The following is a 27,169-nucleotide window of genomic DNA, read 5'->3' on the forward strand; positions in this document are numbered from 1 at the left end:
CGTTGTTAGCCGAACCCAGGTGTATTTTCAAAAAATAGAGGTTCGGCTGACAAGTTATCAGCCGAACTTCACTTTGTAACTGACGAATTTAGGTTCGGTCGATTCAAACAAATCTAGCAAAATCGCATTAGCCGAACATATTGTTTCTATACATCATATACTAGGTTCGGCTCAAAATTGATATTCCAAGATCAGCCGAACTGATCTTCTGAAAACCCTAATTTCATCTTTGAAATCATATTTTATCTATCAAACAAAATAAAATCAATCAAAAACAAGATGGGTTTGTTACAAATGGATTCTAAAATACATCTAGGAGAAATTGAGATTTGGATTTCGCTCTCCAACATCGCTCACTTCGATTCGTGTTTCCTTTGATTGATTGATTGCTTGATTGAATTGGAGTCCAAGATGTTTAAGTTTAAAGGTTATTTTGATTTTTGATTTTAGGTTTTTGAGGATAAGGACACTCTAGTAATTAGATTGTTTAAGGATACTTAGGTAATTGCACTACCTTTAGACACCCCTTATAAAATCACCCTAGATGGGATAATAAATAAGTATGCCTCAAAAAAATTCAGTATACCTCAAAACAGGTTTCCAAGAAAAAGAAAAAAAAAATTACGGCCAGACTACATGTTTCTATGGAAGTCCAACAAATATAAAATGTCTAGATTACCCTTTAACTAAAATAAAAAGAGGGATTTACTGTTTAGTCCAGAAAACCCGATCCGGGTTACTGGCTAGTCCAGCGCCAAAAAGTATTTACTCCCTAGTCCAAATTTTTTTTGAAAAGGATAAAATTACTCTACTAACCCTAGTATATAACATTACGTATAATAATACATTACTACATATTACATATGTAGTATACTAGTTACTACTAGTATACTAGTAGTAATTAGTAGTAACTAGTATGTAGTGTGTAGTAATAACATATGTAGTATGTAATATACTAGTAGTAACTAGTATGTAGTATGTAGTAATAACATATGTAGTATGTAGTATACTAGTAGTAACTAGTATGCTAGTAATATGTTATGTATTGATACTACATATTGACGTGTAGTATGTTATGTATTGATATGTAGTATGTTTGATATGTAGTATGTTATATATTGATACTACATATTGATATGTAGTATGTTATGTATTGATACTACATATCAAAAAAAATTGTTATGTATTGATACTACATATTTTACTACTAGTACTAGTTACTACTAGTTTACTAGTGTACTAGTATACTATACTATACTAGTATACTAGTGTACTAGTTTAGTATAGTAAAGTAGTTACATAATTTACTAGTAACAATAAGATATTTTTGTTACTACTAGTACAATACATATTAATATGTAGTATCACCCTATTGATACTACTAGTATGTAGTAACATACTACTAGTAACATTTACATGTGTTGATACTAATTAGATCTGGAAGGGTGTTTTAGGAATTTATAAAATACACTTTATAGTCTCCACAAAGTTTTTGTACTGGAAAGTAAATAATCTAGACCAAAAACATGTTTTTGGACTAGAGAGTGAATCTTTTCCACGGGTGGACTAGCCATTAACTGGGTCTGCTAGAACTGGACTAGCTAGTAATTCCTACAAATAAAAACTTAAAAACCAAATCTTTTCTATTCTAACTCAAGAAAACAACTGCTCCTCTTCTCATCTTACTTCTCTTCCTCTCCTCCACAGTAACTTCAACTTCAATTCAACTTCATGGTGTATGTTAGGTAATAATTGAACAAACCCATCTTTGTTTACTCGTTTTTATGCTTAAAATATGTTAGATTGAATGAAATCGAAGTAAAATTAGGGTTTCAGTTACGTTTCTGCTAGTGTTACGTCTAGGTTCGGTATTAGTTTCTAAACGTGAAATTTGATTATGAAGAACTTACGGTTAGGTTTAGTTGAATTCAAACCGTAAAACTACACTTACAGTTGGGTTTTAAGAGCCACGAACCCAACCGTAGGTAGAATTCCCAGCCGTAAGTTTTTTTTTCCAACCGTAAGAAAAAAATTTAAATCACAGGAACATTCACGGTTGGAACATAAAAAATCAAACCCAGCCGTAAACTGAGTTACGGTTTGGAATTGTGCAAACCCAACCGTATATAACTTTGTCCCAGAATTCACCAAGTATATAACAAAATTCACTAATTTAATTATTATCTAATTAAATTAAAATTAACTAAATAAGGGTTGTTTGGTCATTACAAAATTATTTGAGATAATGGGTTTTTGATATTACTTACAGGTAACATGTTTTTGTCCTATTAGGTGATGCCCCTCTAATGGAATGTGACGCTCAATAATAGGCTTCTTTAGATAACACAAACGTCATTAACTCATCGTTATTACTTTAATTCATGTGATCCAGTTAGGATACTGCAACCCTTTTGTCGAGATAATTAGTTCACGACGTATACCTAGAATAAGGCAATAAAAGTTTAGTTAGAAATTGATAAGGTAGAAAAAAAAATCAAAAAGAAAGAGTTTATAGATCATAGTTAATCTTCTTTTGCTTGTATATTGGTAGAGCAACGTGCATGGTAACATCTTGTGAATGGATAAAATAGATAAGGAGACACAAAGTATAGGGGAAGAAGAGAGAAAGAAATTCTATTAATCTGTATTAGGGCTGTCAACGGGTCCGGGTCCTCCCGGGTAGTACATGGCCCAGAACCGGACCCGACATATCAGCGTCGGTTCCGGGTCCTAGCGGTTCCGGGGCCGGTTCCATAATGTGTTGGCCCAGAACCGGACCCGGTAAAGGTCACGGGTAATTACCGGGTCCGGGTACCCATCGGGTAAAAACACAAACTTATATCAGATTATCAGTTATATGACTTCCCAAGTGACCATCTTTAACATACATACAAAAGTAGAGTAAACTTGAGCTTAGAATCCTTAGATTAGGAAAATCAAAGTTACTTTCCTAGCTATAAGTAAGAATCTGCCATTATATATGATAAATATTAAATACAAAAGTTGGCAGACATGTTTTTAGCCGATAACTGCTCCATCAGTAGATTCAGTACCTGCCTTAATGGCTATAGTCTGTCGTATTATAACCACAAAAGTTGACAGACATATCATTCTATAAACTGTAGAAGCCCCAAAAGATAAATGCGTTTTTCCTTCACAAGTACATATACAAAAAAGAAGGATGTAGTTCGCGCACTTCGCATGTTCTTTGGCTATGCCTATATAATATATATATACCAAAAAGAAGTTCCAACCATCATATTTCCAATTGTTCCTGCAAGAGAAACAAAAACAGTTGATCATATTCCCAATTGACCAAACAGAAGCAACCATATCACAATCAAAGACCTTGCCTGTGATTTAGTAATTTGCTCCATAAATCTTCTTTATTAGTATTATTTATTAGGGTTATCTGATCATACGTACAAGAAAACTATGAAATGCTGAAGTAATTCAGAGGGTCATTGTAGCAAAATATGTAAGAGGATGATTGAAAATGAATATACATATATACACAGTAACAAGTTTCTTGTTTCTACTCTTTTCATGCACTTTATCTTGTTTTGTTTTTCTACCTTTATTTACTTTATCTCATCTAATTGGAGACCTGGGTACAGGGTGCATATTCCAAGGTTAGCTGGTTATTTTACCTTAAATTGATAGTCAGTCAGTTAGACAATGTGCGATGTTGCATCATCATCGTCTGACTCGAGCTCCTCCATTGCCTCCAAAAGAGTCTGAAGTGAAGTACTACCTAACCCATATCCCTCATCTAACACAATAAAATAGTTAGTTGACGTACAAGAACCATAGTAAATGAATCACTAACTAAAATTGATATAATAGCAAACATGAATTGAATATGTTACTTACTCTTCAGCGCACTTCTTATCCAATCTTGTGTGCATATCAGAGCTTCAATTGTTTCTGGAAGCATTGAAGAACGAAATTTATCTACAACTCTACCACTGGTGCTGAAAACAGATTCAGAAGCCACCGATGACGCAGGAATTGCTAATATATCACGAGCTATCACTGCTACAATTGGATACATTGGTCCATGAAATTTCCACCACCCCAAAACATCAAAACTAGAATCATTCAGATCAATACCACTTCCTTTTCTAATAGGGTGAACATCAGCTGATAGGTATTGCTCTAGATCTGTGCGAACAACGTCATGTTGTGAACTTTCTTCCAGAAATGCCGTCAAACCTTTCCTTCTAGAAGTAAAAGAACTTTGAGAAGATAAAGTACTACCACTACTACCAACTGAATCTTCCATGTTCACTTGATTTGTCGAAATGTTTGCTGAGTATACATGAGCTGAAGAAGCATAATTGTTGCATATTCATTATACAATCTTTTCAAGACTTCCATAACTTCTAACTTCTTCTCCTCGCTGTTACCAGGATATATTAATGGGAAATAGTAATCCAATAATTTCATTTTAAACCGAGGATCTAAAATGGAAGCTATTGCAAATGTTTTACTAGTAAGTTGCCAATATCTTTCAAACTTTTTCATCATATTCACTGCCATTTTTGAGATTAATGCATCATCGGAATCACACCACTCACGAAGTTCTAAATACAAAGAACAAGCAGTATCAAAATAACGATTAACTGTCACGTATGACGTACCTGAAAAGAGAATGGTGACTTCATAAAAGACCTTCAAGCATATTGAAAGACTACTTGCATTATTCCAGTCTTCACTCGTTGGAGCAACATTAAGAAAATCAGGTTCAATCTTCCCGAACCGGTTAAATGCTTCCCGAAATAGAAGTGCTGTTTCAAGCATCAGATAGGTAGAATTCCACCTTGTATCAACGTCTTGAATCAACTTTTTATCAGGAGCATTGACTTGCAAGCAAACTTCTTTAAATTTTTGTTGTCTTTGTGGTGAACCTCTAATAAATTTCACTGAATTTCTAATTTTCTGTATTTCTTCTTTAATTTGCAGCATCCCATGATCAACAATAATGGCAACTACATGAGCAGAACATCGAACATGGAATAATTCCCCATCCAAAAGTAATCCATTATCTGGTTTTAGCTGAGCAAGAAGTTCACTTACCACGACTTTGTTAGTTGAAGCATTATCCAGCGTAATTGAAGCTATCTTCCTATCTATATTCCACTTGTACAACTGCTCCATCAGTACCTTTGCAATGTTAACTCCTGTGTGTTGCACATCCACAGCGTTAAAAGATAAAATTCTCTTCTGAATCTTCCATTCTTCATCAACATAGTGAGCTGTCAAAGCCATATAACCTCTATTCTGAGTGGTACAAGTCCACATATCAGTAGTAAGGCTTATGCGACTCTGTACCTTACTAAAAATATCGTACAAATGCTTCTTTTCCATTTGATAAATCTTTATGCAGTCTGACTTCGTAGTGTTCCGCTTCACAAGTTTAATATTGGGTTGTAATGAAGTCAGCACCCTTCTAAAACCAATGTACTCTACAAATGAGAAAGGGAGTTCATGCAAGATAATCATTCTTGCAATACAATCACGAGTTACTTCTTGGTTAAACTTAAAGTTGTAAGCAGCTACTGACCCATCTTGTGTTTCACTAGCTTTCAAGAACATTTGGTTAATTTGCTGTTGTGCTCCTTTGTACGCCATACAACTATTTAGATGTTTCCTCAAACTGCTTATCCCATTTTTGCTCTCCGCACCAATATTCCTCTTGCAGTGCTTGCATTCTCCGTGTGTTTTCCCTTTTATCAATACCTCTTGAAATTCAGCCCAATACTTTGAGGTTCTTTTGCGTTTACATGTAGGTGACGGAACCACATCTGTTGTTGCCGCTTCTATATGATCAGAATCAGAATCACCAGTATCACTTGACTCACTGGCTACAGTTTCTACTTCTTTCGGCTCTGCTGAGTTTACAACTTTACTCTTCTTTGCAGCCTTCGAAACAGCAGCTTTAGGAGGCGGCATACACGGGGATTTCGAAACGGTAACTTTAGTCTTCTTTACAGGAACACAATGATCACCAACACTACTTCCTGTTTGACTTTTCATGTTGCCTCTGCAAGGAAAACCCAACAAACATCTGTATCAGCCTATCAGGTGTCATAAAGTAATCCATAACAAATTTTCAGAATCATAAAAAATTGCCCATTCACCAGTAATTCAAAATCACTAAAGTAACACCCAATACTGCAAATTAAAAAAATTCTTTCCTCTTGAGTAAGAAGAAACGAAAGGGGTAAATTCAAAACATCCATTCACCATTCACAGATTCAATAATAACATAAACAAACAAATTAAAACCTAAAATATCCAATTTCATAGACAAAATGTTACCATAATCATCATCATAATAATCCATGTTTTCAAAATCCCCAAATTCATGAAACCCTAAAACGAAAACATAACTCATAACAAAGAAACCCTAAAAACAATATAATAATAACCTGAAGAGAGGATCGATGAACCACCAATCAATTAATCAACGTTCTGCATAACATCATCAGTAGTAAACTTGGTACCCTTATCTTTATCAGCAGTAGCTCTACCTTTGGCCTTACGAGTTACGATCCAAGAGCGACTTCCTATCCTTATCAAGTCTGAGCTTAGTAATAACAGTATAACACACTTTGAATCTTTGATGGATTAAGTGATTAACGCCAACATTAACAGTAGATCGGATTCATCGGAACGGGTGGTGAAAGCTGTAACTACTTCTGCAGGCAGAGGCAGGAGAAGAAAGTAGATCGGAATGGGGGCGAGCTTCTCATCCTTTCCTTATATATGACCTAATTTCGCTGGGGATTTTACAAAATTAACCTTTATGAAATACCCGAATACCCGCGGGTACCCGACGGGTAGGATCCGGATGGACCCGTTCATAAACGGGTATATATGGGTAATTACCCGCCGGGTCCAAAATGGTTAATGGGTCCAATTTAAGGACCCGGAACCGGACCCGAATACGTCGATTCCGGTTCCGGACCCGGGTAATGGGTACCCATTGACAGTCATAATCTATATATGTTTACAAAGGTTTGAGACTCTATTTATAAAGTTTACATACTTGGTGCCCAAGTAATAGGGCGCCACTAAAATGGGCATCTACCTAATAAACTCCCGTTTATAACAATGAAAACCTATTTTAAATAAATAATCTGACATAATTATATTAATTTATATAACACCCGTGTCATTATGGCACGGGTTGAACCCTAGTTATATTATAAATTTAGGCTATTTCGCGAAACCACTGGTCTAGTCATTAACAACAACATTTACGGAATGAGAGACGAGTCATCAGTGAAACTGATTGGGGCTTGGCCTAGTCCTTTCACTTACAGAGCAATTTGGGCCTTAGAGTTGAAAGGTATCAAATATGAATACAAAAATGAAGATCTCAAAAACAAGAGTGAAATGTTGTTAAAATACAACCCAGTTTATAAAAAGACACCATTTCTAGTCCATGGAGGAAAACCCATTTCAGAATCCATGGTTATCCGTGAATACATCGACGAAGCGTGGCAGGAGAATAGCCCACTACTACCCAAGGATCCTTATGAGAAATTTGTTGCTAGGTTTGGATTAAATTCACGGAGGATAAGGTATATTAAACCTCATCTTGCTAAGTTAAATGTATTATTCTTTTTATAAATTTAGTTATCATTTTTGTGTTTGTGCCTCATTATACATAGGGTCCAAGTGTTAGAATATTTTTCTCAGCAACAGGAGCAGAACAAGAAAAGGCCCAAAATGAAATTTCAGAAATGCTAAAAACTATCGAAGAAAAAGGTGGTCTCGACGAGAATAAGTTTTTCGGAGGTGATGCCATCGGATCGGTGGATTTGGCAATTGCACCTATATATATCTTACTGGTTAGGAGCAATAGACGAAGTAATATGAGTGAAAATCTTTGAAGCACAAAGTTTCCTAAATTTCATGAATGGACTGAAAGCATTAAACAAGTTGATGTAATCAAAGACAACCTCCCAAACTGTGGGATTATGTCGGTAGATATAGGTTTGACTTTTGGTCAAAGCTTATTGATACAAATTAGGAAAACTTGTTTTCAAAGTAAAGTTTCCTTAAGAGCTAAGTTTGTTTCTCTATATAAAGGAATATAATTAGAGGTGTAGAGATAATCTAATCTAGAAGAGTGGTAAATCCTTGTGCCTAGGATTTTGGTCTCTTTGTTAGGGAGGGTCATGTGCTACCGTGAAGGTCAATATCGGTGTGAGATAAAAACTTGTAAAGAGAGGATTTTGGTGTTCTAGTGTTTAAGGTTTTGGGCTTTGCCCTAAACCTAGGTTCTAGTGTTTCTATGTTTCTCCTCTTTTACTAGCAGCTGTGAAAAAGAGAAGAAACGAGGCTGGTTTGACGAATGGTTAGAGAGTTTTTTTTTTATGGTTTCTTCAATGGTGTACTCAGGTATGTCTTGTTAACTCTTTGGATCTTATCTTGGGTTGCGGAAAGGGCATGCAATGGTCTTTGTTTTAATGGAAGTTTTTCTGGTGGTGTTGGCCGTGGATGTAGCCTGTAAAGGTGAACCACGTATATCTTGTGTTATGGTTGTGTGTGCTTCTTTATCTTCTGTGTCTTTCTTATTATTTTTCCCACGTTTGGTTCAAATCGCCAATTGCCCTTTGTGATCATGTGTTCCGTTGTGCTCGGGGTGCCAATTTTTCCGACAATTAGTATCAGAGACATTGGACGGGCTGGTGTGATTGAACCTGGAATTGAACGATGGTTTATTGTTCGGGTGGAGAAATTGTTTTGAAGGTAATGTTTCAACCGATGTTTACACAAAGATGGATTTGTGATGTGATTTACAAATCGGAGGTTCAACTTGGTAGGAGTGTATGTTCTTCATTTAGTTTTATGATGTAGTATGTGATGCATAATAAGTCTGAATGAGGTGGAACACATATTTACTTCTTGAAGAGTGTTAGTAATCGTACACTATAAAGAATGAGTTACAAAATTTGAAGAACTGATGGGGCTACGAGGTCTCATGTACAAGCAGATCCAGCAACTCTTCGAAGTTATGCACGAGATGTTATAGATTTATGTTCTTAAGTCCATGTTAAAGTATTTTTGATGGTTTGCACGTAGTATCAAGAATGTGCCCGATCTCGGAATCATGTACCACGATAATATGCGTATTCACCCGGTATATATTCTGAGCGAGTATGTTGGGTGTGTTGGTGGTAAAGAGTATGTCGTATTGGTGATGGATTTCAGAATCGCTTTAAGGATTAAACCTATTAATTACAGTGGAGATATCTGATGGTTTGTTTCAGATACACGGTAATCATGACATGTGATGGAGTATGATATTAAAGCTAATTCTTCCCTTTTGGGTTAGAATTCAATATGTTGTTAGCTTACTAGTTAGGTGGAGCTAGCGGTGATTCTTCTGGATGGTTCTCTTGGTGATCAATGGTGGAGTCTGTGCAAGGATTCATTGATAGTGATTGAAGTTTTTCATGGTGTTTGTGAAGCGTGGCCAGTTTCATAAGTGTTCTTCATGAAGAAGATGGTTTGAAGACTTTTATCAATGTCATGGTGTTTTGGTCGAAGAAATGGTTCTATGAAGATGGAAGTTCGGATCTGAGCTTCAAAAGAAATTCTATGGGTATACAGAGATGGTGAATAACCCTGGTGGAAGACAAAGGTGATTTCCTGTGATCGTCTCATGCTTGATAGTATGATCCGAGGTGGAGAACTGTGGGATTATGTCGGTGGATATAGGTTTGACTTTTGGTCAAAAAAACTTATTGATACAAACTTGTTCCTAAAGTTAAGGAACTTAAGGGCCAAGTTAGGAAAACTTGTTTTCAAAGTAAAGTTTTCTTAAGGGCCAAGTTTGTTTCTCTATATAAAGGAATATAATTAGAGGTGTAGAGATAATCTAACGTAGAAGAGTGGTAAATCCTTGTGCCTAGGATTTTGGTCTCTTTGTTAGGTAGGGTCGTGTGCTACCGTGAAGGTCAATATTGGTGATCTAGTTTGGGATTTTCCCTAAACCTAGTTTCTAGTGTTTCCATGTTTCTCCTCTGTTACCAGCAGCTATGAAAAAGAGAACACACAAGGCTGGTTTGACGAATGGTTAGAGAGTTGGTTTTTCTATGGTTTCTTCAATGGTGTACTCGGGTACGTCTTGTTAACTCTTTGGGTATTACCTTGGGTTGCGGAAAGAGCATATAATGGTCTTTGTTTTAATGGAAGTTTTTCTGGTGGTGTTGACCGTGGATGTATCCTGTAAAGGTGAACCACGTATATCTTGTGTTTATGGTTGTGTGTGCTTCTTTATCTTCCGTCCCTTTTATTATTTTTCCCATGTTTGGTTCAAATCACCAATTGCCCTTTGTGATCCCGTGTTCCGCAGCGCTCGGGGTGCCAATTTTCCCGACACAAACTATAATGACTTGTTGCATCATAAGAAAAGAGGTAATAGTAATACCAAACGAAAGTATAATGTGTGTGAGATTCAATTATGACCTACAACTTCCTGGATAGACTAACCTTGAACCATTGCACCACTCCTTTAATGTTCAAAAAGAATCAACCATGATGGCAGTCTATCGTCCATTTTAAGTGGCTGACATACCCAACGGCCCATCCCCATGCACAGCTGGGTGTTACTTCGTTCGGTCCCAGTGATATCTCTATTGATTTTTGACAAGTTTAGGAATAAATCCTTTTAACTAGAGAAATATTATAGGGATCCAAAATTTTGGTTTCGAGCGCTCACAAAATGACAAAGTTGAGTCATAAAATAACAATCAACAGACCGCTTAACCTATTAATTTTGTTAATGGCTAGAATATTTTTAATTAATTATTATTAATGATGAGATTTACTAAACTAAGTACGGTTAGGCCTATTCCTATGGGTATGGAAAAAAAAAATCTGTTTGGCATACCAGGTGGCATGGCAAACCATTTGTGCTACTATGGGAAAACCACAACGACCGAGTTTCTAGCGAGCGATATTGACTCCATCGATAGCGTTATAATCAATTTCGCCAACGTTCGAGTTTCTGATGCCTATAAATACCGCACCTTAAACTTCTCTTCTCTTCTCAACTCAATTCTTCTTCTAAAATCTTTTGATTTTCTTAAACTTATGTTCTAAACTTAAACAATTATCTTTTGATTTTCTTAAACAAATATGGAGAGAAGAAAAAGAAATAGAAAAGTCAAAGGATGTACTAGTACCCCAGCTAGTGGAATAAGTTTTACCGTGGATAAAAATTATGAGTTTGGTAATGCCAGACAAGTAGCCGGTGAAGGTATGTTATCTAATCACATATCTGACCATGATGAGCGAGCTAGTTCGGTAACTCTAAGAGGTGGATGGACTGAGTTACGTACGATTTTTCAATTACTTTCCCCTGTTGTTCAAGAGAGAGTTAGAAGATATCCTTGGCGACATCTATATCAAATACAACCTAGAAACCATGTGACTCAAGGAGTTCAAGTTATATTAGAACGACGGTGAAAGACTACAAACACGTTCTTTTTCAAGGACTTTGAATGCGGTAAGTCAGTTTTTTCTAATAATTTAATTTTTAGATTATGTGTTTTGTTTTATAAAAATCAACAAATTCTAATTATGAATGATTATTATTAATAGGAGTTACACCGATAGGTTTGTACATGTTAACGGGAATTCTATGTCCTGGAAACTTACTTCCATTTAACAAACTAAATTGGTTATCAGAAGATAGATGGAAACAAATACTTCCTTTATACTCAAATGAATTAGAAGGAAATCCTACATATAGACAAATAAAAGCGCATGGGTTAAAGATGGCTGGGTTGAAAAGTTTTTTTTAGCGTTATGCTAGGAAAATGGATGAAAACAGGGAAGTTGGTAATCAACATTTGATCCCGGATCATTATGAGGAGCTCGAACGTCTGTTTGTATCGTGGACACTAGGCCAATGTCTATTTCCAAATGCTAGCTCAGTGGTGTTAATTGGTTTCTCGAAGCATTAGAAGATTTAGAGCAAGCACCAACGTATGATTTGGGGTCTATGATTTTATCAGAGATTTACATGGTCCTCGGTGATTTCTCGACATGTGTTAAAGATAGTTTTAATGCTTTTTGGGGAGTTCTGGAGATAAGAACCAATATTTTTCACACTATGTATTTGTTTGTCATTTTCACATGGAAAATTTAGTAACCAATAATGGTACTAGGGTATCACCCAGGCCTTCGGCCTGGGCTCAATTTCTCGTGCGCCTTCGATGCTGTAGATTATAAGGTTCAACACGTCCTAATTCTATAATATAGAATTTTGATGATTCCATGATGTGTTATTGTTGCATACTCCTCCGACATTAAAACACTTACAAAGTGAAGTGTAATTTGAATTTTGATGATTCCATGCCCCAAATTTACTTTTCTTTTTGAAGCATTTGAACCAAATTTACGTATTCAATTCACATTTATTTAAAAAAAAAGTTGAACAAATTACAATTGTTTGTGATTGTCAATGACTCCGTTCTACCGGAAGGGAGTGAATAGTTTCATGGCAGACACGATGTTTGTATTACATATGTTGTTCGACGTTTCCCTTTTGATGGGAAGCTGCTCCTGCAATAGCCCTTTTATGCTGGAAAGGAAAACGGAGAACATCGTAAAATGGGGTAAAAGTAGTGTACTGTACCCAGCCTTCAAAAACTAATATAGATCAATGTTCAGTTGAACGTCAACCAACAAAGGTTTAGATTTCAGATATGCAGAAAAGGGAAAAATCAAAATCTTATAGGCAGGTGAGGTTCAAAATGAAGAAGACCTAATAGAGATCCAAAGAGAGACAACAGTCAATATATTGGCAAAGTTGCATAATACAACCAAGTACACAAATTGCCTAAAAAGTACTTGAACAAAAAAAATGATATAATGGAAGCGCTTATTACGTTTTTATTTATTGTGTCCGTCCAAACTAACCATCTTCTTCTTACTAATTGATTCGTCTCTGCATAATCACAAACACAATGAGTATCGAGTTAAACATAAATAGCACCAACCAACAAATTATTGAACTATGCAAATTTTATTCCACATAATTTAACAAATGGGAGTAATAGCATGGCATTGTGTGTTTATTTCAAAAAACTTCTAAGCAAAAGGAACTTAGTTTTTAATCAAAACCAACCGACCCGAACATGGTTAAAAGCAATATGGAGGTGACTTATAAGTACGACTGAACTGTCAGGTAAATTAAAATCAAGATCTCTAATCCAGCAATGTAAATTTTATTTAGGTTACCGGTGGTATTTGATTAAGAGGTTTTCATTCTTCATGTGCTCCCCACAAAGTAGATATAAATATCACCAGCTGCCTAACATTCAAATAACTTTGAACCGTCAAATAAAACGAATTATGAGAAGTTACTTAAGGCCTTGACGTTAAGACGTTAGACCTTCACCCGAAAATGATGTTAATGCACATAGGAATCAGATATAGGAAAACAAACATTGTCGACATACTCATATGTTTGGAAAGGGATGCAGCAGCCGTACGACGAACCAAATGAAATGAATTTAGAACACCCTCGGGAAGCCTGACCCGACATGAACAACGCACAACTAATAAAATTATGGAAAGCGGATAAGAGAGATCTTTCCCTTGCCAAGTGATTTGAAGGAGCACCAACTCCAACATCCATCTCCTTATTAACTGATTCCTCTTTGCAAAACCGAAATGACTAACCATTAAATTTAAATCAGAAGATGTACCACGTTGAAACTGGCTTCCATCTTTCACATCTCTTACGGTTAGAAAAATTGTAAAGCGAACATTTCCAAATTTTAATTTTTAAAGCAAATTAAAATTCAAAAATCCGAAAGGTAAGAGAAGACTAAATCTCAAGAAGCAGAACATCAACGGACAAACATGGATATCCACGGCCACAACCAAACATGAATGAAGAAAAAACAGACTGTTCTCCCATGAAATAATCCTGCTAAATAAATAAAATATTAACATTAGTTTGATTTCTTAATGATAAAATGACATTTGTTCTGATGTAAGAAAACCGTAGACAAAGAAAATTTTACCTTTGCTACTTAAGTTTCTTTGCGATCAAACAAATTAGTAATAGCAGAACAAACAATGAGAAGCAAAATTAAAATTAAAATCAAAATAAAAAAATATTGAATTAATTAGGAAGTGAAACTCACATGTCTTTCTTCATGGTCGATACTATGAAGAACAAAACTAATCAGAGGGAGTTTTCTTCTCTTTGAACTTTGGGAACTGACTTGCAGTTTTCTTTTCATTTGGGATTTGTTCTCATTTGGGAAGTTATTGGAACGCCTTGTATAGAAGACACCTAGGCGAAATAGGGAGAAAACAAAGGACTTTATGACACGTAGTGTCAATATGGAGAGTAGCGGTTTTCCACTTTCTGTGATGCAAAAAGGAATCCGAGCTTTAAAAGACAAAGGACGGCGGATCAATGTTTATCCAAGGAAACGGACGGAGGAGACCTTCGCTTGGTTGGACTACAAAATCACGACCACTCTTTGTGTTTCCATGACTCAATACCGACCACTTTTTGTCTCCCGAAAAGAAAACTGTGTCATAGTTAATTAATTATTTTCAGTATCGGTGGTATACATATTTCCGTGTTTCAGAACATTCTCTTACGAATCATACCAATGTAATTCTGATCATACGAAAGTATGATTCCGAGAATTGGGCACCTACACAGATTGAAGATGGTCAACATACTGTTATTGTTCATAAGATTCAGCAGTTGTCTAGAACAATCCTTAACCTTGTTTCCCAGCCGTATGAGCAATACCTGAGTTCGAAGAAGAACTAGCTCAGAGAATGGTACAACTAAGCCTTACAAGGATGGTGTTATACAACCCTATTTATGAAAAGGGTGTTTGGTATTATCGTGAAAGACAAATTCTTCAGTTGCAAAGAAGATCAATGGTATCCGTCAACCCTTATCCCAGTTTAGATGTTTCAGCAGACGATTACTTCAAAGTGATAAGGGAAGGTCATTATTGGAAAAAAGCTGATCAATTGATCCAGGAGCCAATGGACAGAAATGACTACCTATTGATAGACGCATTTATGTGTCTAATATAGCTCATTTGTATATATTGTTAGTGCTAGATATCGTACTTATTTGGTTATTTTATTTATTTTTGGAAGAATAAGGCTTTGTGGCGAAATTGGCTAAAAATGCGGCACTTGGACCTCCGTTGATAACTACCAGAAGCACCCTAGAAGTATGTTGGAGACACCCCAGAAATACCCCGGAGGAACCCCGAAAAAGTGCGGAAAACATCTCAGAAGAATTGCTAAAGGCATCCTTAAGTTGGATAAGGGGCACCCACTTGATAAGGGGTGACCATTTGCTGTTCGCACCCCATCAGAGGATAGGGGGACACCCTTCTTCTTCACGTTCAAAACAGAAAAATGGCGGGAAATTTGGAGTTCACGGCAGTAAATTAGAGTTTGGATTTTTGACGTGATTTTATGAGATTCAACACTGGATTTCGATTGGGCTGGACTCTAATAGACTTAACTGGTCTTCTATGGGCAATTTCCTCGATCCAATTGGGCTGGAATAACCGGGAGAAGAGATCAAAGTCCAAACAAGATACCGCTTCTCTGTTTAGGGTTTGGGATTGGTCAGAGAGATTTATGGGATATTCTTGCGTGGATATATACCAATTCAGTTCATTCCAAGTCAGAGAATAGTTTGGATACGAGAGAATAGCCAACAGAACCACGTGAATCAACAAGAAAGTGATTTTTCTCCAAACTGCCCGAGAAGAATAATGAGATTATTCTCGGATTTGATCGAGTTTCTAGGGAGTTGGATAGATATAAATAGCTGTGTTTTCATCATAGAAGGGTTAGAAAACCTAAGGAGAGAGCTTAGAGTCCAGGAGAGCCGAGGAGAAGCGATTACAGAGAGTTACAGTGCTGCTGCTACTGCTGTTCGAGGAGGAAGAAGAAGAGGAAGAACAGACCTGCTAAGGCAGTCGTTCTTCAACAGTCTTAAAACCAGAAACGAGTGTCGTTGTTTTACAACAACAGAAAAGTATCGTTTAATTTACAGCTCTTTCCCTTTTGTAACAGTGACACTGTAACACTATTACAGCGTTACAAACTTCAATTCTACATTATTTACATCAATAATAACACCTATTAATCCATGGATACATCTTGTGAGTGTGTTTTTGGGATGAGGAGCTAAACCCATTAGCCAAGGCGACGGAGGAAGCCATTGTTCCACATTAATTGGTATAATTCTAATTTTACTATTTATTTGCAATATTATTATTTGATTATTTGCATGGAATTGAAATTGAAATATTAGTTTTTATTGAATAGTTGTGAATTAATTTGATGAAGCATGCTGGGTTTTAATAACTTTTGATGTTTTATACTTTTTAATTACAATTATTACTTCAAAAACATATTTGAGGCAAATATTAGAATTGATTTTAAAGATAGAATTGCATAAAAACTATTTAGAGTTTACTATTTATTTGGTCAATGGTGGAATCCTAGTCTTGGTAATTTTCTCTAAAATTGAATTATTTTATTTATTTTCCTTTTTAAATTAAATCTAAAAAAATTGTTTTCTTCACAAGTCTGAAAAGACCCAGTTTTACCACTATTACTACAATCACTATTTGAAATCCACCAAATTTTTGGCGCCGCCGACGCGGATTTGTGTTTAGGTAGCATTTTTTTTTTAGATTTATTATTATTTTTTATTATTTTTTATTTGTTCCTTTTTACGTTTCTTTTTGTCTTTGATTTACAGGTTTGAAGTGAACACTAAGGAGTTGGAGAAAAAAAAAAGCTTAAAGCGTAAAGAGAAGACAAAAAGAAGAATATTTTTTAGGATTTAGTTTTATTATTATTATTTTTTAGAATTGTATTAGGAAATATTTTGTAATTTACTTTTTGTTTTTTCACTTTATTTTTGTGGACTGTGGACTTTAAACTTTGGACATTTTTATTTTTATTTTTATACCCTACGGAAGGGTAGTTTAAATACAAACTGTTTGCAGGGAAGGACGACGATTACAATATCGTCTCGGCCCCTCGGGTTCGCACACTGACACCGGAGTCAGTGGCCCGAGTCGACTTCATCGGTTCTTCGCCCGTCTGGTACGGGAGGTAAAATTCTAATCACCCGCGAATCTCCAGCAAGCGGGTTTACTGTATTCCTTAAGGTGATTCATTGATTGAGGACGAATTTGGACTTTTTTTTAAATTCCTAGTAAAGGGCAAGGACTGGCCATACAAGATAAGGGTTCGGATTTCATCACCGTTCTCTTCTTGCCCGCCTTAGGAAAACGAAACCTAACGCGAACTCAAGCTTTAAAATATGATTAGAAAGAGACCTATAGGGTATCGAGCTTGTTAGGAAAATTTTTCGAAAGATATTGGTCACCTTTTAAGCATACTTCGAAGTTCTTGATGGTTTCTGTGAGTTGAATGCGTGACTGCGCCGCCTTATACCGGTGAGGCCTTGGGTATTAAAGCTCCACCGAGCTTCCCTCGCCTTGATTCAACTTACTTTAACTCGGATTGATTCCAGAGGGGTTTTCTTAAACTTTAACGAATTCCCCTTCGAGAGATAGAAGCTAGTCTAGAAACAATCTAAGTGGAGCCATCATGCTTGTTGTTTGCTAGAAATATTTAGGTTCGTTGTGGTAGAGTCGAGTCAACCTGCAGTGTGATTGCTAGAACCTTCATGTTAGGATTTTTATTTCTTTTTGATATTTTTAGTGTATGCCCGATTTTGTTAGGGCTTGGAAAAGAGATACTCTAGGTCGATTGATTAGCGAAAAACCTGGTAGTTCTTCTGATATAAGCAGGGAGCTCAAAGATTCTTCTTTTGAGAGCCCTGTTTTTGATAACTTCAATTTTGAGAATCTGTCTCTTCGTGAGGAAAGTACCCCTAGTACTTCTGTTGTGCCAGCGATGACAACTTTGAAAGATTACATGTTCCCAACTAGGACCAACCGAGCTTCGTGCATTAAATTGCCAGCCACTACAACTAATTTCGAGATAAAACCTAGTATTCTTCCGATGATACCTATATTCTTAGGAAAAGATGATGAGAACCCTTATTTCCATATTAGGGACTTTGAGGAAATCTGTGGGACAATTAGAATAAAAGACCTTACTGATGAAGTCTTGAAACTTAAGATGTTTCCCTTTTCCTTGAGAGATAAAGCCAAGACCTGGCTGAACAACCTACCATCTGAAACCATTGAAACATGGCAGGAACTTATTGCTGATTTCTATATGAAATTCTACCCTAAGCATAAAACTGCAGCTGTTAGGCAGAAAATTAGTGCTAGTGTGCAACAAGAGGGAGAGTCTCTTTATAGGTTTTTAGAGAGATTCAACGATCTCCTATCCCAGTGTCCTCACCATGGATTTGATAATATGAAACTCGTACAAATTATTTATGATGGTTTAGACTATTCGACCAAAGCCATGGTTGAGTCTATGTGCGCTGGTGAGTCCACTAGTAAAAATGCTGATGATGCTTTTACCTTCTTAGGAGCTATCGCTGAAAAATCCCAACAGTGGGAAACTTGTGTTGAACCCCCTAAAAGACTCTTGGTCAATAGAAGTAGCACCAATATGGTAGATACAAGTTTTTCGTCAGATGCTAAGTTTGCTGCTTTGTCCAGAAGGTTAGAAGCTTTGGAAATGGGTCAGTCTAAAAATAGGTCCCTTGTTGAACCTAATTGAGCCTCTCAAGTCTCTAGTTGTGGAATAGAGCCCGATAATTCATTTTGGGAAGGTCAGGTTAGTGAAGAACAAGCCAATGCTGTCTATAACAACGCTAGGTTTGAGAACCGTCAGAAGTTTGACCCATACTAAGAAACCTACATCCATGGTTGGAGAAACCATCCTAATTTCTCTTGGTCTAAGGGCCAGAGTCAAGGCCAGTATAGCAATTCTCAGCCTCCCCCAGGTTTTTCTTTTAAGAACTCTTCAGGTCAAACCCAGTTTCAGAACACTTCTGAGAAAAAGATCTCTACCTTAGAAGAAACTCTCATTATGTTAGCAAATAACCATGACATGCTATCAAAAAACCACCTTAGCTTTCAACAAGAAGCTAGGAAAGAGTTGAAGAATAATTCCCAGAGTCTTGCTAAATTAGAACTTCAAGTAGGACAAATAGCTAAGTTTATAAGTGAGAGAGAAAATGGAAGGTTCCCTAGTCATACTGATCCTAACCACAAAGGAGAGAAATCGTACAATCATGTGAATGCTGTCACAACCCTGAGGAGTGGAAAGAAGGTTGACAACAAGGTTGCCATGCCTGATAGTGAACATGCTGTAGTTCACCCTGCTGAGCCAGAGAATGAAGAGACTGATAGAGTCTCTAAAGAGACCAATGAGGGTCCTGTTGAGCCCGGCTTTGTTCCCAGAGCCCCATTCCCACATCTGCTAGTTCCGACTAAGAGGGAGTCCAACTTTAATGATATATTGGAGGTTTTTAAGCAGGTTAATATCAACCTTCCATTATTAGATGCAATTAGGCAGATTCCCTCTTATGCCAAGTTCCTTAAGGACTTGTGTACGCGAAAGCGTAAGCTCAGTGTCCAGAAGAAAGCCTTCATAGCTAGTAATGTGAGTTCTATTATTCAGAATACCACTACTCCTAAGTATAAAGACCCAGGGTCCCCTACCATTTCTTGCACAATAGGTAAATACCGTGTTAAGAAATCGTTGCTTGACTTAGGAGCTAGTGTGAACTTACTACCATATCATGTGTACCTTAAGCTAGGACTTGGTGAGATGAAACCTACCCAGATGACACTTCAGTTAGCTGATAGGTCCATTAAAATTCCTCGTGGTGTGATCGAGGATGTTCTCATAGAGGTTGATAAGTTTATTTATCCAGTGGATTTTGTTATCCTAGATACCCAACCTGTCCCTGACCCAGAGAACCAAATACCAGTGATTTTAGGTCGCCCGTTTTTAGCTCCATCCAATGCGATCATTAACTGTCGAAATGGTATTATGAATTTGTCTTTTGGTAATATGACTATTGAGCTGAACATTTTTAATATTAGTAAGCTACCCTCTGAACTAGATGACTCGAATATAGAAGAGGTGAACATGATAGGAACATTAGTCGAGGAGTCATTACCAAAAACTTTGTTAGAATATCCATTAGAGAAATGCCTAGCTCACTTTGGGATTGATTTTGATGATGATAAGGTGATTAATGAGGTGAATGCTTTGTTAGATTCAACCCCTTTGTTAGATACTAGTAATGGATGGAAACCTAAGTTCGAATCACTACCAGTTTCTAAGTCTACCCTAGTTCCTTCTTTAGAAGAGCCTCCTAAGTTGGGCCTAAAACCATTGCCAGATACCCTGAAGTATGTGTTTTTAGGCCCGTCTGAGACTTTACCTGTGATTGTTTCTTCCGACTTGGATAGAGATCAGGAAAGTAGGCTAGTAACCGTCCTTCAAAACAACAAGGAAGCTTTAGGGTGGACCATAGCAGACATTAAGGGTATAAGTCCTACTGTTTGTATGCATCAGATCAATTTAAAGGAAGACACCAAACCTTATAGGGAGATGCAACGTCGACTAAACCCCAATATGAAAGAAGTAGTTCGAACTGAGGTTCTTAAGCTATTAGATGCAGGCATTATCTACCCTATTTCAGACAGTAAGTGGGTCAGCCCCGTTCAGGTTGTTCCCAAGAAATCTGGTATTACTGTAGTCCAGAATGATAACAATGAGTTAATCCCGACCTGAGTGACCACGGGTTGGCGTGTTTGTATTGACTATAGGAAATTGAACAAGGTCACTAGGAAGGACCACTTTCCCCTTCCCTTCATCGACCAGATGCTAGAGAGATTAGATGGACATAGTCACTATTGATTTTTAGATGGCTACTCTGGATATAATCAGATCGTTATTGCCCCAAAAGACCAGGAGAAAAACACTTTTACCTGTCCCTTTGGTACCTTTGCGTATAGACGCATGCCTTTAGGGCTATGTAATGCCCCAGCGACTTTTCAGCGTTGCATGATGAGCATATTTTCTGACATGGTAGAACGGTTCTTAGAGGTCTTTATGGATGATTTTTCAGTGTTTGGTTCGTCTTTCGATGAGTTCTTGCATCATTTGTCATTAGTTTTGACTAGGTATAAGGAGAAAAATTTAGTGCTTAATTGGGAGAAATGTCACTTCATGGTTCGTTCAGGAATTGTTTTAGGGCATATCGTATCTTCTAAGGGTATAGAGGTAGATAAAGCCAAAGTTGATCTTATTAAGACTTTACAGGTCCCAAAAACCGTAAGAGATATTAGGTCATTCTTAGGGCATGCAGGTTTTTATCGTCGATTCATTAAGGATTTTAGCTTAATTTCTAGACCTCTTTGCAATTTGCTTGCAAAAGATGTTAAGTTTGTCTTTGATGATGCTTGTTTAGAGGATTTTGAGAAGCTTAAGTCATTACTCACTACCGCCCCCATAGTCCAGGCACCAAACTGGAACCTACCCTTTGAGATCATGTGCGATGCTTCAGATTATGCTATCGGTGTTGTGCTAGGTCAGCGAGAAAATAAGTTACTTCATGTGATTTACTATGCTAGCAAAACTCTGAATGATGCCCAGTTGAACTATACCACTACTGAGAAAGAACTTTTAGCCATCGTGTTTGCTCTAGACAAGTTTAGACCCTATCTCTTAGGTTCTAAGATCGTAATATATACTGATCATGCTTCTTTGAAATACCTTTTGTCTAAGAAGGATGCCAAACCTAGATTTATTAGATGGATCCTATTGTTGCAAGAATTTTCTCCAGATATTAGAGACAAAAAGGGCGCAGAAAATGTAGTAGCAGATCACTTGTCTAGGCTAGTTGTTAGTTCCCCAAATGATTCCCTTCCTATAATGGATAACTTTCCTGATGAACAACTGTTCCTTGTCGCCCAATCACCTTGGTATGCGAATATAGTGAACTATCTTGTTACTGGTCGAATGCCCCAACATTGGGGTAAACAAGATCGTTCTAGATTTTTAGCTGAGGTTAAGAACTTCTTTTGGGATGATCCTTATTTGTTTAAGTATTGTCCAGACCAGATTATTAGGAGATGTATACCTGAGAGTGACCAGTCCAGTATTATTTCCTTTTGTCATGATCATGCTTGTGGGGGTCACTTTAGTGCTAAGAAGACTGCTGTTAAGATATTGCAGTGTGGATTCTATTAGCCGTCATTGTTTAAAGACTCCCACAATTATTGTGCCACTTGTGCACGTTGCCAGAAATTAGGAACCATTTCCCGCAGGAACATGATGCCCTTGAACCCTATTTTAATAGTTGAGGTCTTTGATGTGTGGGGTATTGACTTTATGGGTCCGTTCCCTAATTCTTTTGGTAATCTATACATCCTTGTCGCTGTAGAATATGTCTCTAAGTGGATTGAGGCGGTTGCGTGTAAAAACAATGACCATAGGGTTGTGATAGAGTTCTTGAAAGAAAACATACTTACACGTTTTGGTACACCGCGAGCTACAATTAGTGATGGAGGGTCCCACTTTTGTAATGGACCTTTTAGGCTCTTGATGAAGAAATATGGTATTACACATAAGGTAGCTACCCCGTATCATCCACAAACTACTGGTCAGTTAGAGGTTTCCAATAGAGAAATTAAACGTATTTTAGAGAAAATAGTTAATCCTGATAGGAAAGACTGGTCGTCGAGGCTTACTAATGCCTTATGGGCTTACCGTACTGCGTTTAAAACACCCATTGGAATGTCACATTATCGTTTAGTATTTGGAAGGCATGTCACCTGCCTGTTGAGTTAGATCATAGATCCTATTGGGCTATTAAGCAGTTAAATTTTTCACTTGACAAGGCAGGAGCCCATAGGAAACTCCAGCTCAATGAGTTGGAAGAGATTCGTAGAGATGCGTATGATAGTGCGAAGGAGTATAAGAACAAAATGAAACTTGTGCATGATAGGAATATCCTAAGAAAGACATTTTCTCCAGGTAAAAAAGTTCTTCTGTATGATACCCGCTTACATCTTTTTCCCGGGAAGTTGCGTTCTCGGTGGACGGGTCCTTTTTTATTGTTCGCACTGTTTTTCCTCATGGAGCTGTGGAAATTGAGTCACCGGATGGTAGTAGTTCTTCGAAGGTTAACGGTCAGAGATTGAAACCCTTTTTGGAGCCCTTTCCTACAGGTGATGTTGTGGAGGTCCCTATGGAGGACCCTGTTTACCCTTGATTGACCATTGAGGCGGTTTGTATGTTGTTTATTACTTTCTTCCTTAGTCTCTATAGAAGGATTGTTACGCTTTACCCAGGTACTATCTTTCCAACTTCACTCTTTACCTTTGCCTCGTGTTATTATTCTTTTGGTATTGCTCTTTCATTAGAAACATTGAGGACAATGTTAGATTTAAGTTTGGGGGTGGGGAAGAAACTTTTTGTTAGTTGTAAGTTGTAATAAATAAACTCCAGATCCTAGAAATTTATCGTTATTAAGGAGGGAACTATCCAATCTAAGTGGATGGAAGCATTTTGGTTTTAGGAGTTGAGGAACCAATCTGACTAGATGGAAACATCTATAGAGTCTATTCATAAAAGCACAGAGCTCAGGTGTTAGAAAGAAAAAACATGGTAGTTTCGCCATATCCTCGTGATGGAAACATCGAAAGAATCCTGATCACTTCTTTTTGTTTTATTTTTACCATTACTAGGGTGAAATAGAGTGACTGAGATTCCAAAAAAAAAAAATTGAAAAATTGAGGCCAGACCACCAGACCAACCGGAATAAATACAATAAAGTCGACCACTGGTACCCTTGTATATGCCAGCTGAGTTGACCTAGAGTTAGGATTATCGACCACTGGTTCCCTTGTATATGCCAGTGTGTTGATATTAGTCAAGACCAATATCTCAGTCCATTAGGATAGGTTCACCTTAGTCAACATCATCCATGTACATCCACCTTCTTAATCTATCCATGTGATTGGTTGACTCCGGTTTATGATGTCCAGAAACTATCTGAGTAGAGCTCTGTCACTTTATATGAATTTTAGTATGCTTGAGTGCAAACTCGTGTACAACAATTGGAATTTCGCATCAGGGTACTTCCTCCAATAATCAATAAGTATGCCAACCAAGGAGGTTCTTTAGTGCTTTCCGAGGTTCTGCGTAGATAGCTAGGGTCTGGAGTAAAGTTTTGTGGGTATATCTCTGTAAGCCCTCCCGAGACTATAACTCGGCCACTAGGGCCACCTAGGGGTTTAAAGGCTTATTGCATACGCTAAATGCAATCGACGATGCCTGCGAAGTGAGTTAGGATTTTATTTTGTAGTTTTGATTTGCTCGGGACTAGCAAATAATAAGTTTGGGGGTATTTGATAGACGCATTTATGTGTCTAATATAGCTCATTTGTATACATTTTTAGTGCTCGATATCGTACTTATTTGGTTATTTTATTTATTTGTAGGTGTTTTTTCAAGAATAAGGCTTTGTGGCGAAATCGGCTAAAAATGCGGCATTTGGACTTCCGTTGATAACTACCAGAAGCACCCTAGAAGTATGTTGGATACACCCCAGAAATACCCCGGAGGAACCCCGAAAAAGTGCGGAAAACATCCCAGAAGAATTGCTAAAGGCATCCTTAAGTTGGATAAGGGGCACCCACTTGATAAGGGGTGACCACTTGCTGTTCGCACCCCATCAGAGGATAGGGGGACACCCTTCTTCTTCACGTTCAAAACATAAAAATGGCGGGAAATTTGGAGTTCACAGCAGTAAATTAGAGTTTGGATTTTTGACGTGATTTTATGAGATTCAACACTGGATTTCGATTGGGCTGGACTCTAATAGACTTAACTGGGCTTTTATGGGCAATTTCCTCGATCCAATTGGGCTGGAATAGCCGGGAGAAGAGATCAAAGTCCAAACAGGATACCGCTTCTCTTTTTAGGGTTTGTGATTGGTCAGAGAGATTTATGGGATATTCTTGCGTGGATATATACCAATTCAGTTCATTCCAAGTCATAGAATAGTTTGGATACGAGAGAATAGCCAACAGAACCACGTGAATCAACAGGAAAGTGATTTTTCTCCAAACTGCCTGAGAAGAATAATGAGATTATTCTCGGATTTGATCGAGTTTCTAGGGAGTTGGATAGCTATAAATAGTTGTGTTTTCATCATAGAAGGGTTAGAAAACCTGAGGAGAGAGCTTAGAGTCCAGGAGAGCCGAGGAGAAGAGATTACAGAGAGTTACAGTGCTGCTGCTGCTGCTGTTCGAGGAGGAAGAAGAAGAGGAAGAACAGACCTGCTAAGGCAATCGTTCTTCAACAGTCTTAAAACCATAAATGAGTGTCGTTGTTTTACAACAACAGAAAATTATCGTTTAATTTACAGCTCTTTCCCTTTTGTAACAGTGACACTGTAACACTATTACAACGTTACAAACTTTAATTCTACATTATTTACATCAATAAAAACACCTATTAATCCATGGATACATCTTGTGAGTGTGTTTTTGGGATGAGGAGCTAAACCCATTAGCCAAGGCGACGGAGGAAGCCATTGTTCCACATTAATTGGTATAATTCTAATTTTACTATTTATTTGCAATATTATTATTTGATTATTTGCATGGAATTGAAATTGAAATATTAGTTTTTATTGAATAGTTGTGAATTAATTTGATGAAGCATGCTGGGTTTTAATAACTTTTGATGTTTTATACTTTTTGATTAACAATTATTACTTCAAAAACATATTTGAGGTAAATATTAGAATTGATTTTAAAGATAGAATTGCATAAAAACTATTTAGAGTTTACTATTTATTTGGTCAATGGTGGAATCCTAGTCTTGGTAATTTTCTCTAAAATTGAATTATTTTATTTATTTTCCTTTTTAAATTAAATCTAAAAAAATTGTTTTCTTCACAAGTCTGAAAAGACCCAGTTTTACCACTATTACTACAATCACTATTTGAAATCCACCACCTATCTTGGTATAACTCTATTTTAAAGCTCAATATTGCTATTGAACCGCAAAGTTTGGGTCGGATAAATTTCCCAGCTTTAGGTAGGATGCCACTTGCAGATGAATTTATTCCTTCCCAACCTCCACCAGATACGGGTGATGCATTTGCATATCCTTCTCAAAGTTCATCGTCAAACATGCCACCATTTTCTTGGGAGGTACAGACTATATCCAGTGCGTCTGGAGAGGTTGTTACTTATCCAATTGTTTCTAGTGCACTTGATCGGACTTATCCATACTTGGGGATCAATGTTACAGAGTTGCAGTATTAGACCCGGTTGAACGATTTAAATTTTCTACTTCAGGGATTTTATAAATTGCACTAGGAAGAGTTGCAAAAACTGAGGGACATCATGATGTTTGACATGAGTCAAGGATTTGATGGTAATGATGGTTCAGGTAGTAGTAGGGGAATGAGTCCCAATATTAGAGGAATGAGTCCTAGTGGTAGAGCTGTTAGAGAAATGAGTACCAATGGTAGAGGAATGACTCATTTGAGTCCCAGTGGTGGAGGTGGAGGAATGAGTCCAACTGGAAGTCAACAAAGTCGTGGAAGTGAAAGAAGATTGAGACGTCGTTCTATGCAGGAGTTACTAGAAAGTTCTACTCCAAATATAGTGTTAAATAGTCAAGTAGTACGTGGTGGTGAAGAAAACATTGGCTTGGCTACAACTCCTGCACGTATGTTTAGTCATATGCCAGCTGACATAATGACTCCAGGTGGTGGTGTGAACATGGAAGTAATTAGGCAAACTCCTCAAGAATATCAACAACACATGTTTCAAGATTTGTATCGTGTTCCCTTGCGCCCTGAACCCATTTCTTATCAAGTTTATGGTGATTCTGATGAGACTCAAGCACCAAGTGAGTCTCAAACCGGCTCACTAACTGATATGTTGAACAACACTCTTAATCCAGAAAACGCGGACAATTGGATCTTTGGTCAGGGAGGAAATGGACAAGGTAATGAGTAGTTTAAATGTAATCTTTTAGTTGAAATGTAAGTAATTTAGTTGAAATGTAATCTTTTTTTTTTAATTAATGGAAACTTTTTTTTAGATTAATATTAAATTACAAACTAGTTTTACATTTCATTAAAAATTAA

At 37.1% G+C, this 27,169-nt stretch overlaps 1 protein-coding gene and 1 long non-coding RNA gene across 6 annotated transcripts; one reads left to right on the forward strand and one right to left on the reverse strand.

Annotated features, from left to right (window-relative positions):
- The first annotated feature begins 7,272 nt into the window (after positions 1 to 7,272).
- LOC113360311 (glutathione transferase GST 23-like) lies at positions 7,273 to 7,904 on the forward strand. Its single transcript, XM_026603832.1, has 2 exons — positions 7,273 to 7,591; positions 7,681 to 7,904. The coding sequence occupies exons 1-2, from the start codon at positions 7,273 to 7,275 to the stop codon at positions 7,902 to 7,904; spliced, it is 543 nt and encodes a 180-aa protein (XP_026459617.1).
- A 4,578-nt stretch (positions 7,905 to 12,482) lies between these two features.
- Positions 12,483 to 14,248, reverse strand: LOC113361873. 5 transcript variants are annotated; one of them, XR_003365394.1, is made up of 5 exons: positions 14,184 to 14,248; positions 13,491 to 13,963; positions 13,270 to 13,342; positions 12,918 to 12,976; positions 12,483 to 12,610 (listed from the first exon to the last, which is right to left on the reverse strand). It is a non-coding gene; the product is annotated as an uncharacterized LOC113361873 (long non-coding RNA). The 5 variants fall into 5 exon arrangements; XR_003365393.1 differs by lacking the exon at positions 12,483 to 12,610 and having other exon boundaries at positions 12,800 to 12,976; XR_003365392.1 differs by having other exon boundaries at positions 12,918 to 13,963.
- Positions 14,249 to 27,169: the final 12,921 nt, after the last annotated feature.

The sequence above is a fragment of the Papaver somniferum genome, chromosome 3 (assembly GCF_003573695.1).
Source record: "Papaver somniferum cultivar HN1 chromosome 3, ASM357369v1, whole genome shotgun sequence".
NCBI classification, from domain to species: Eukaryota; Viridiplantae; Streptophyta; class Magnoliopsida; order Ranunculales; family Papaveraceae; genus Papaver; species Papaver somniferum.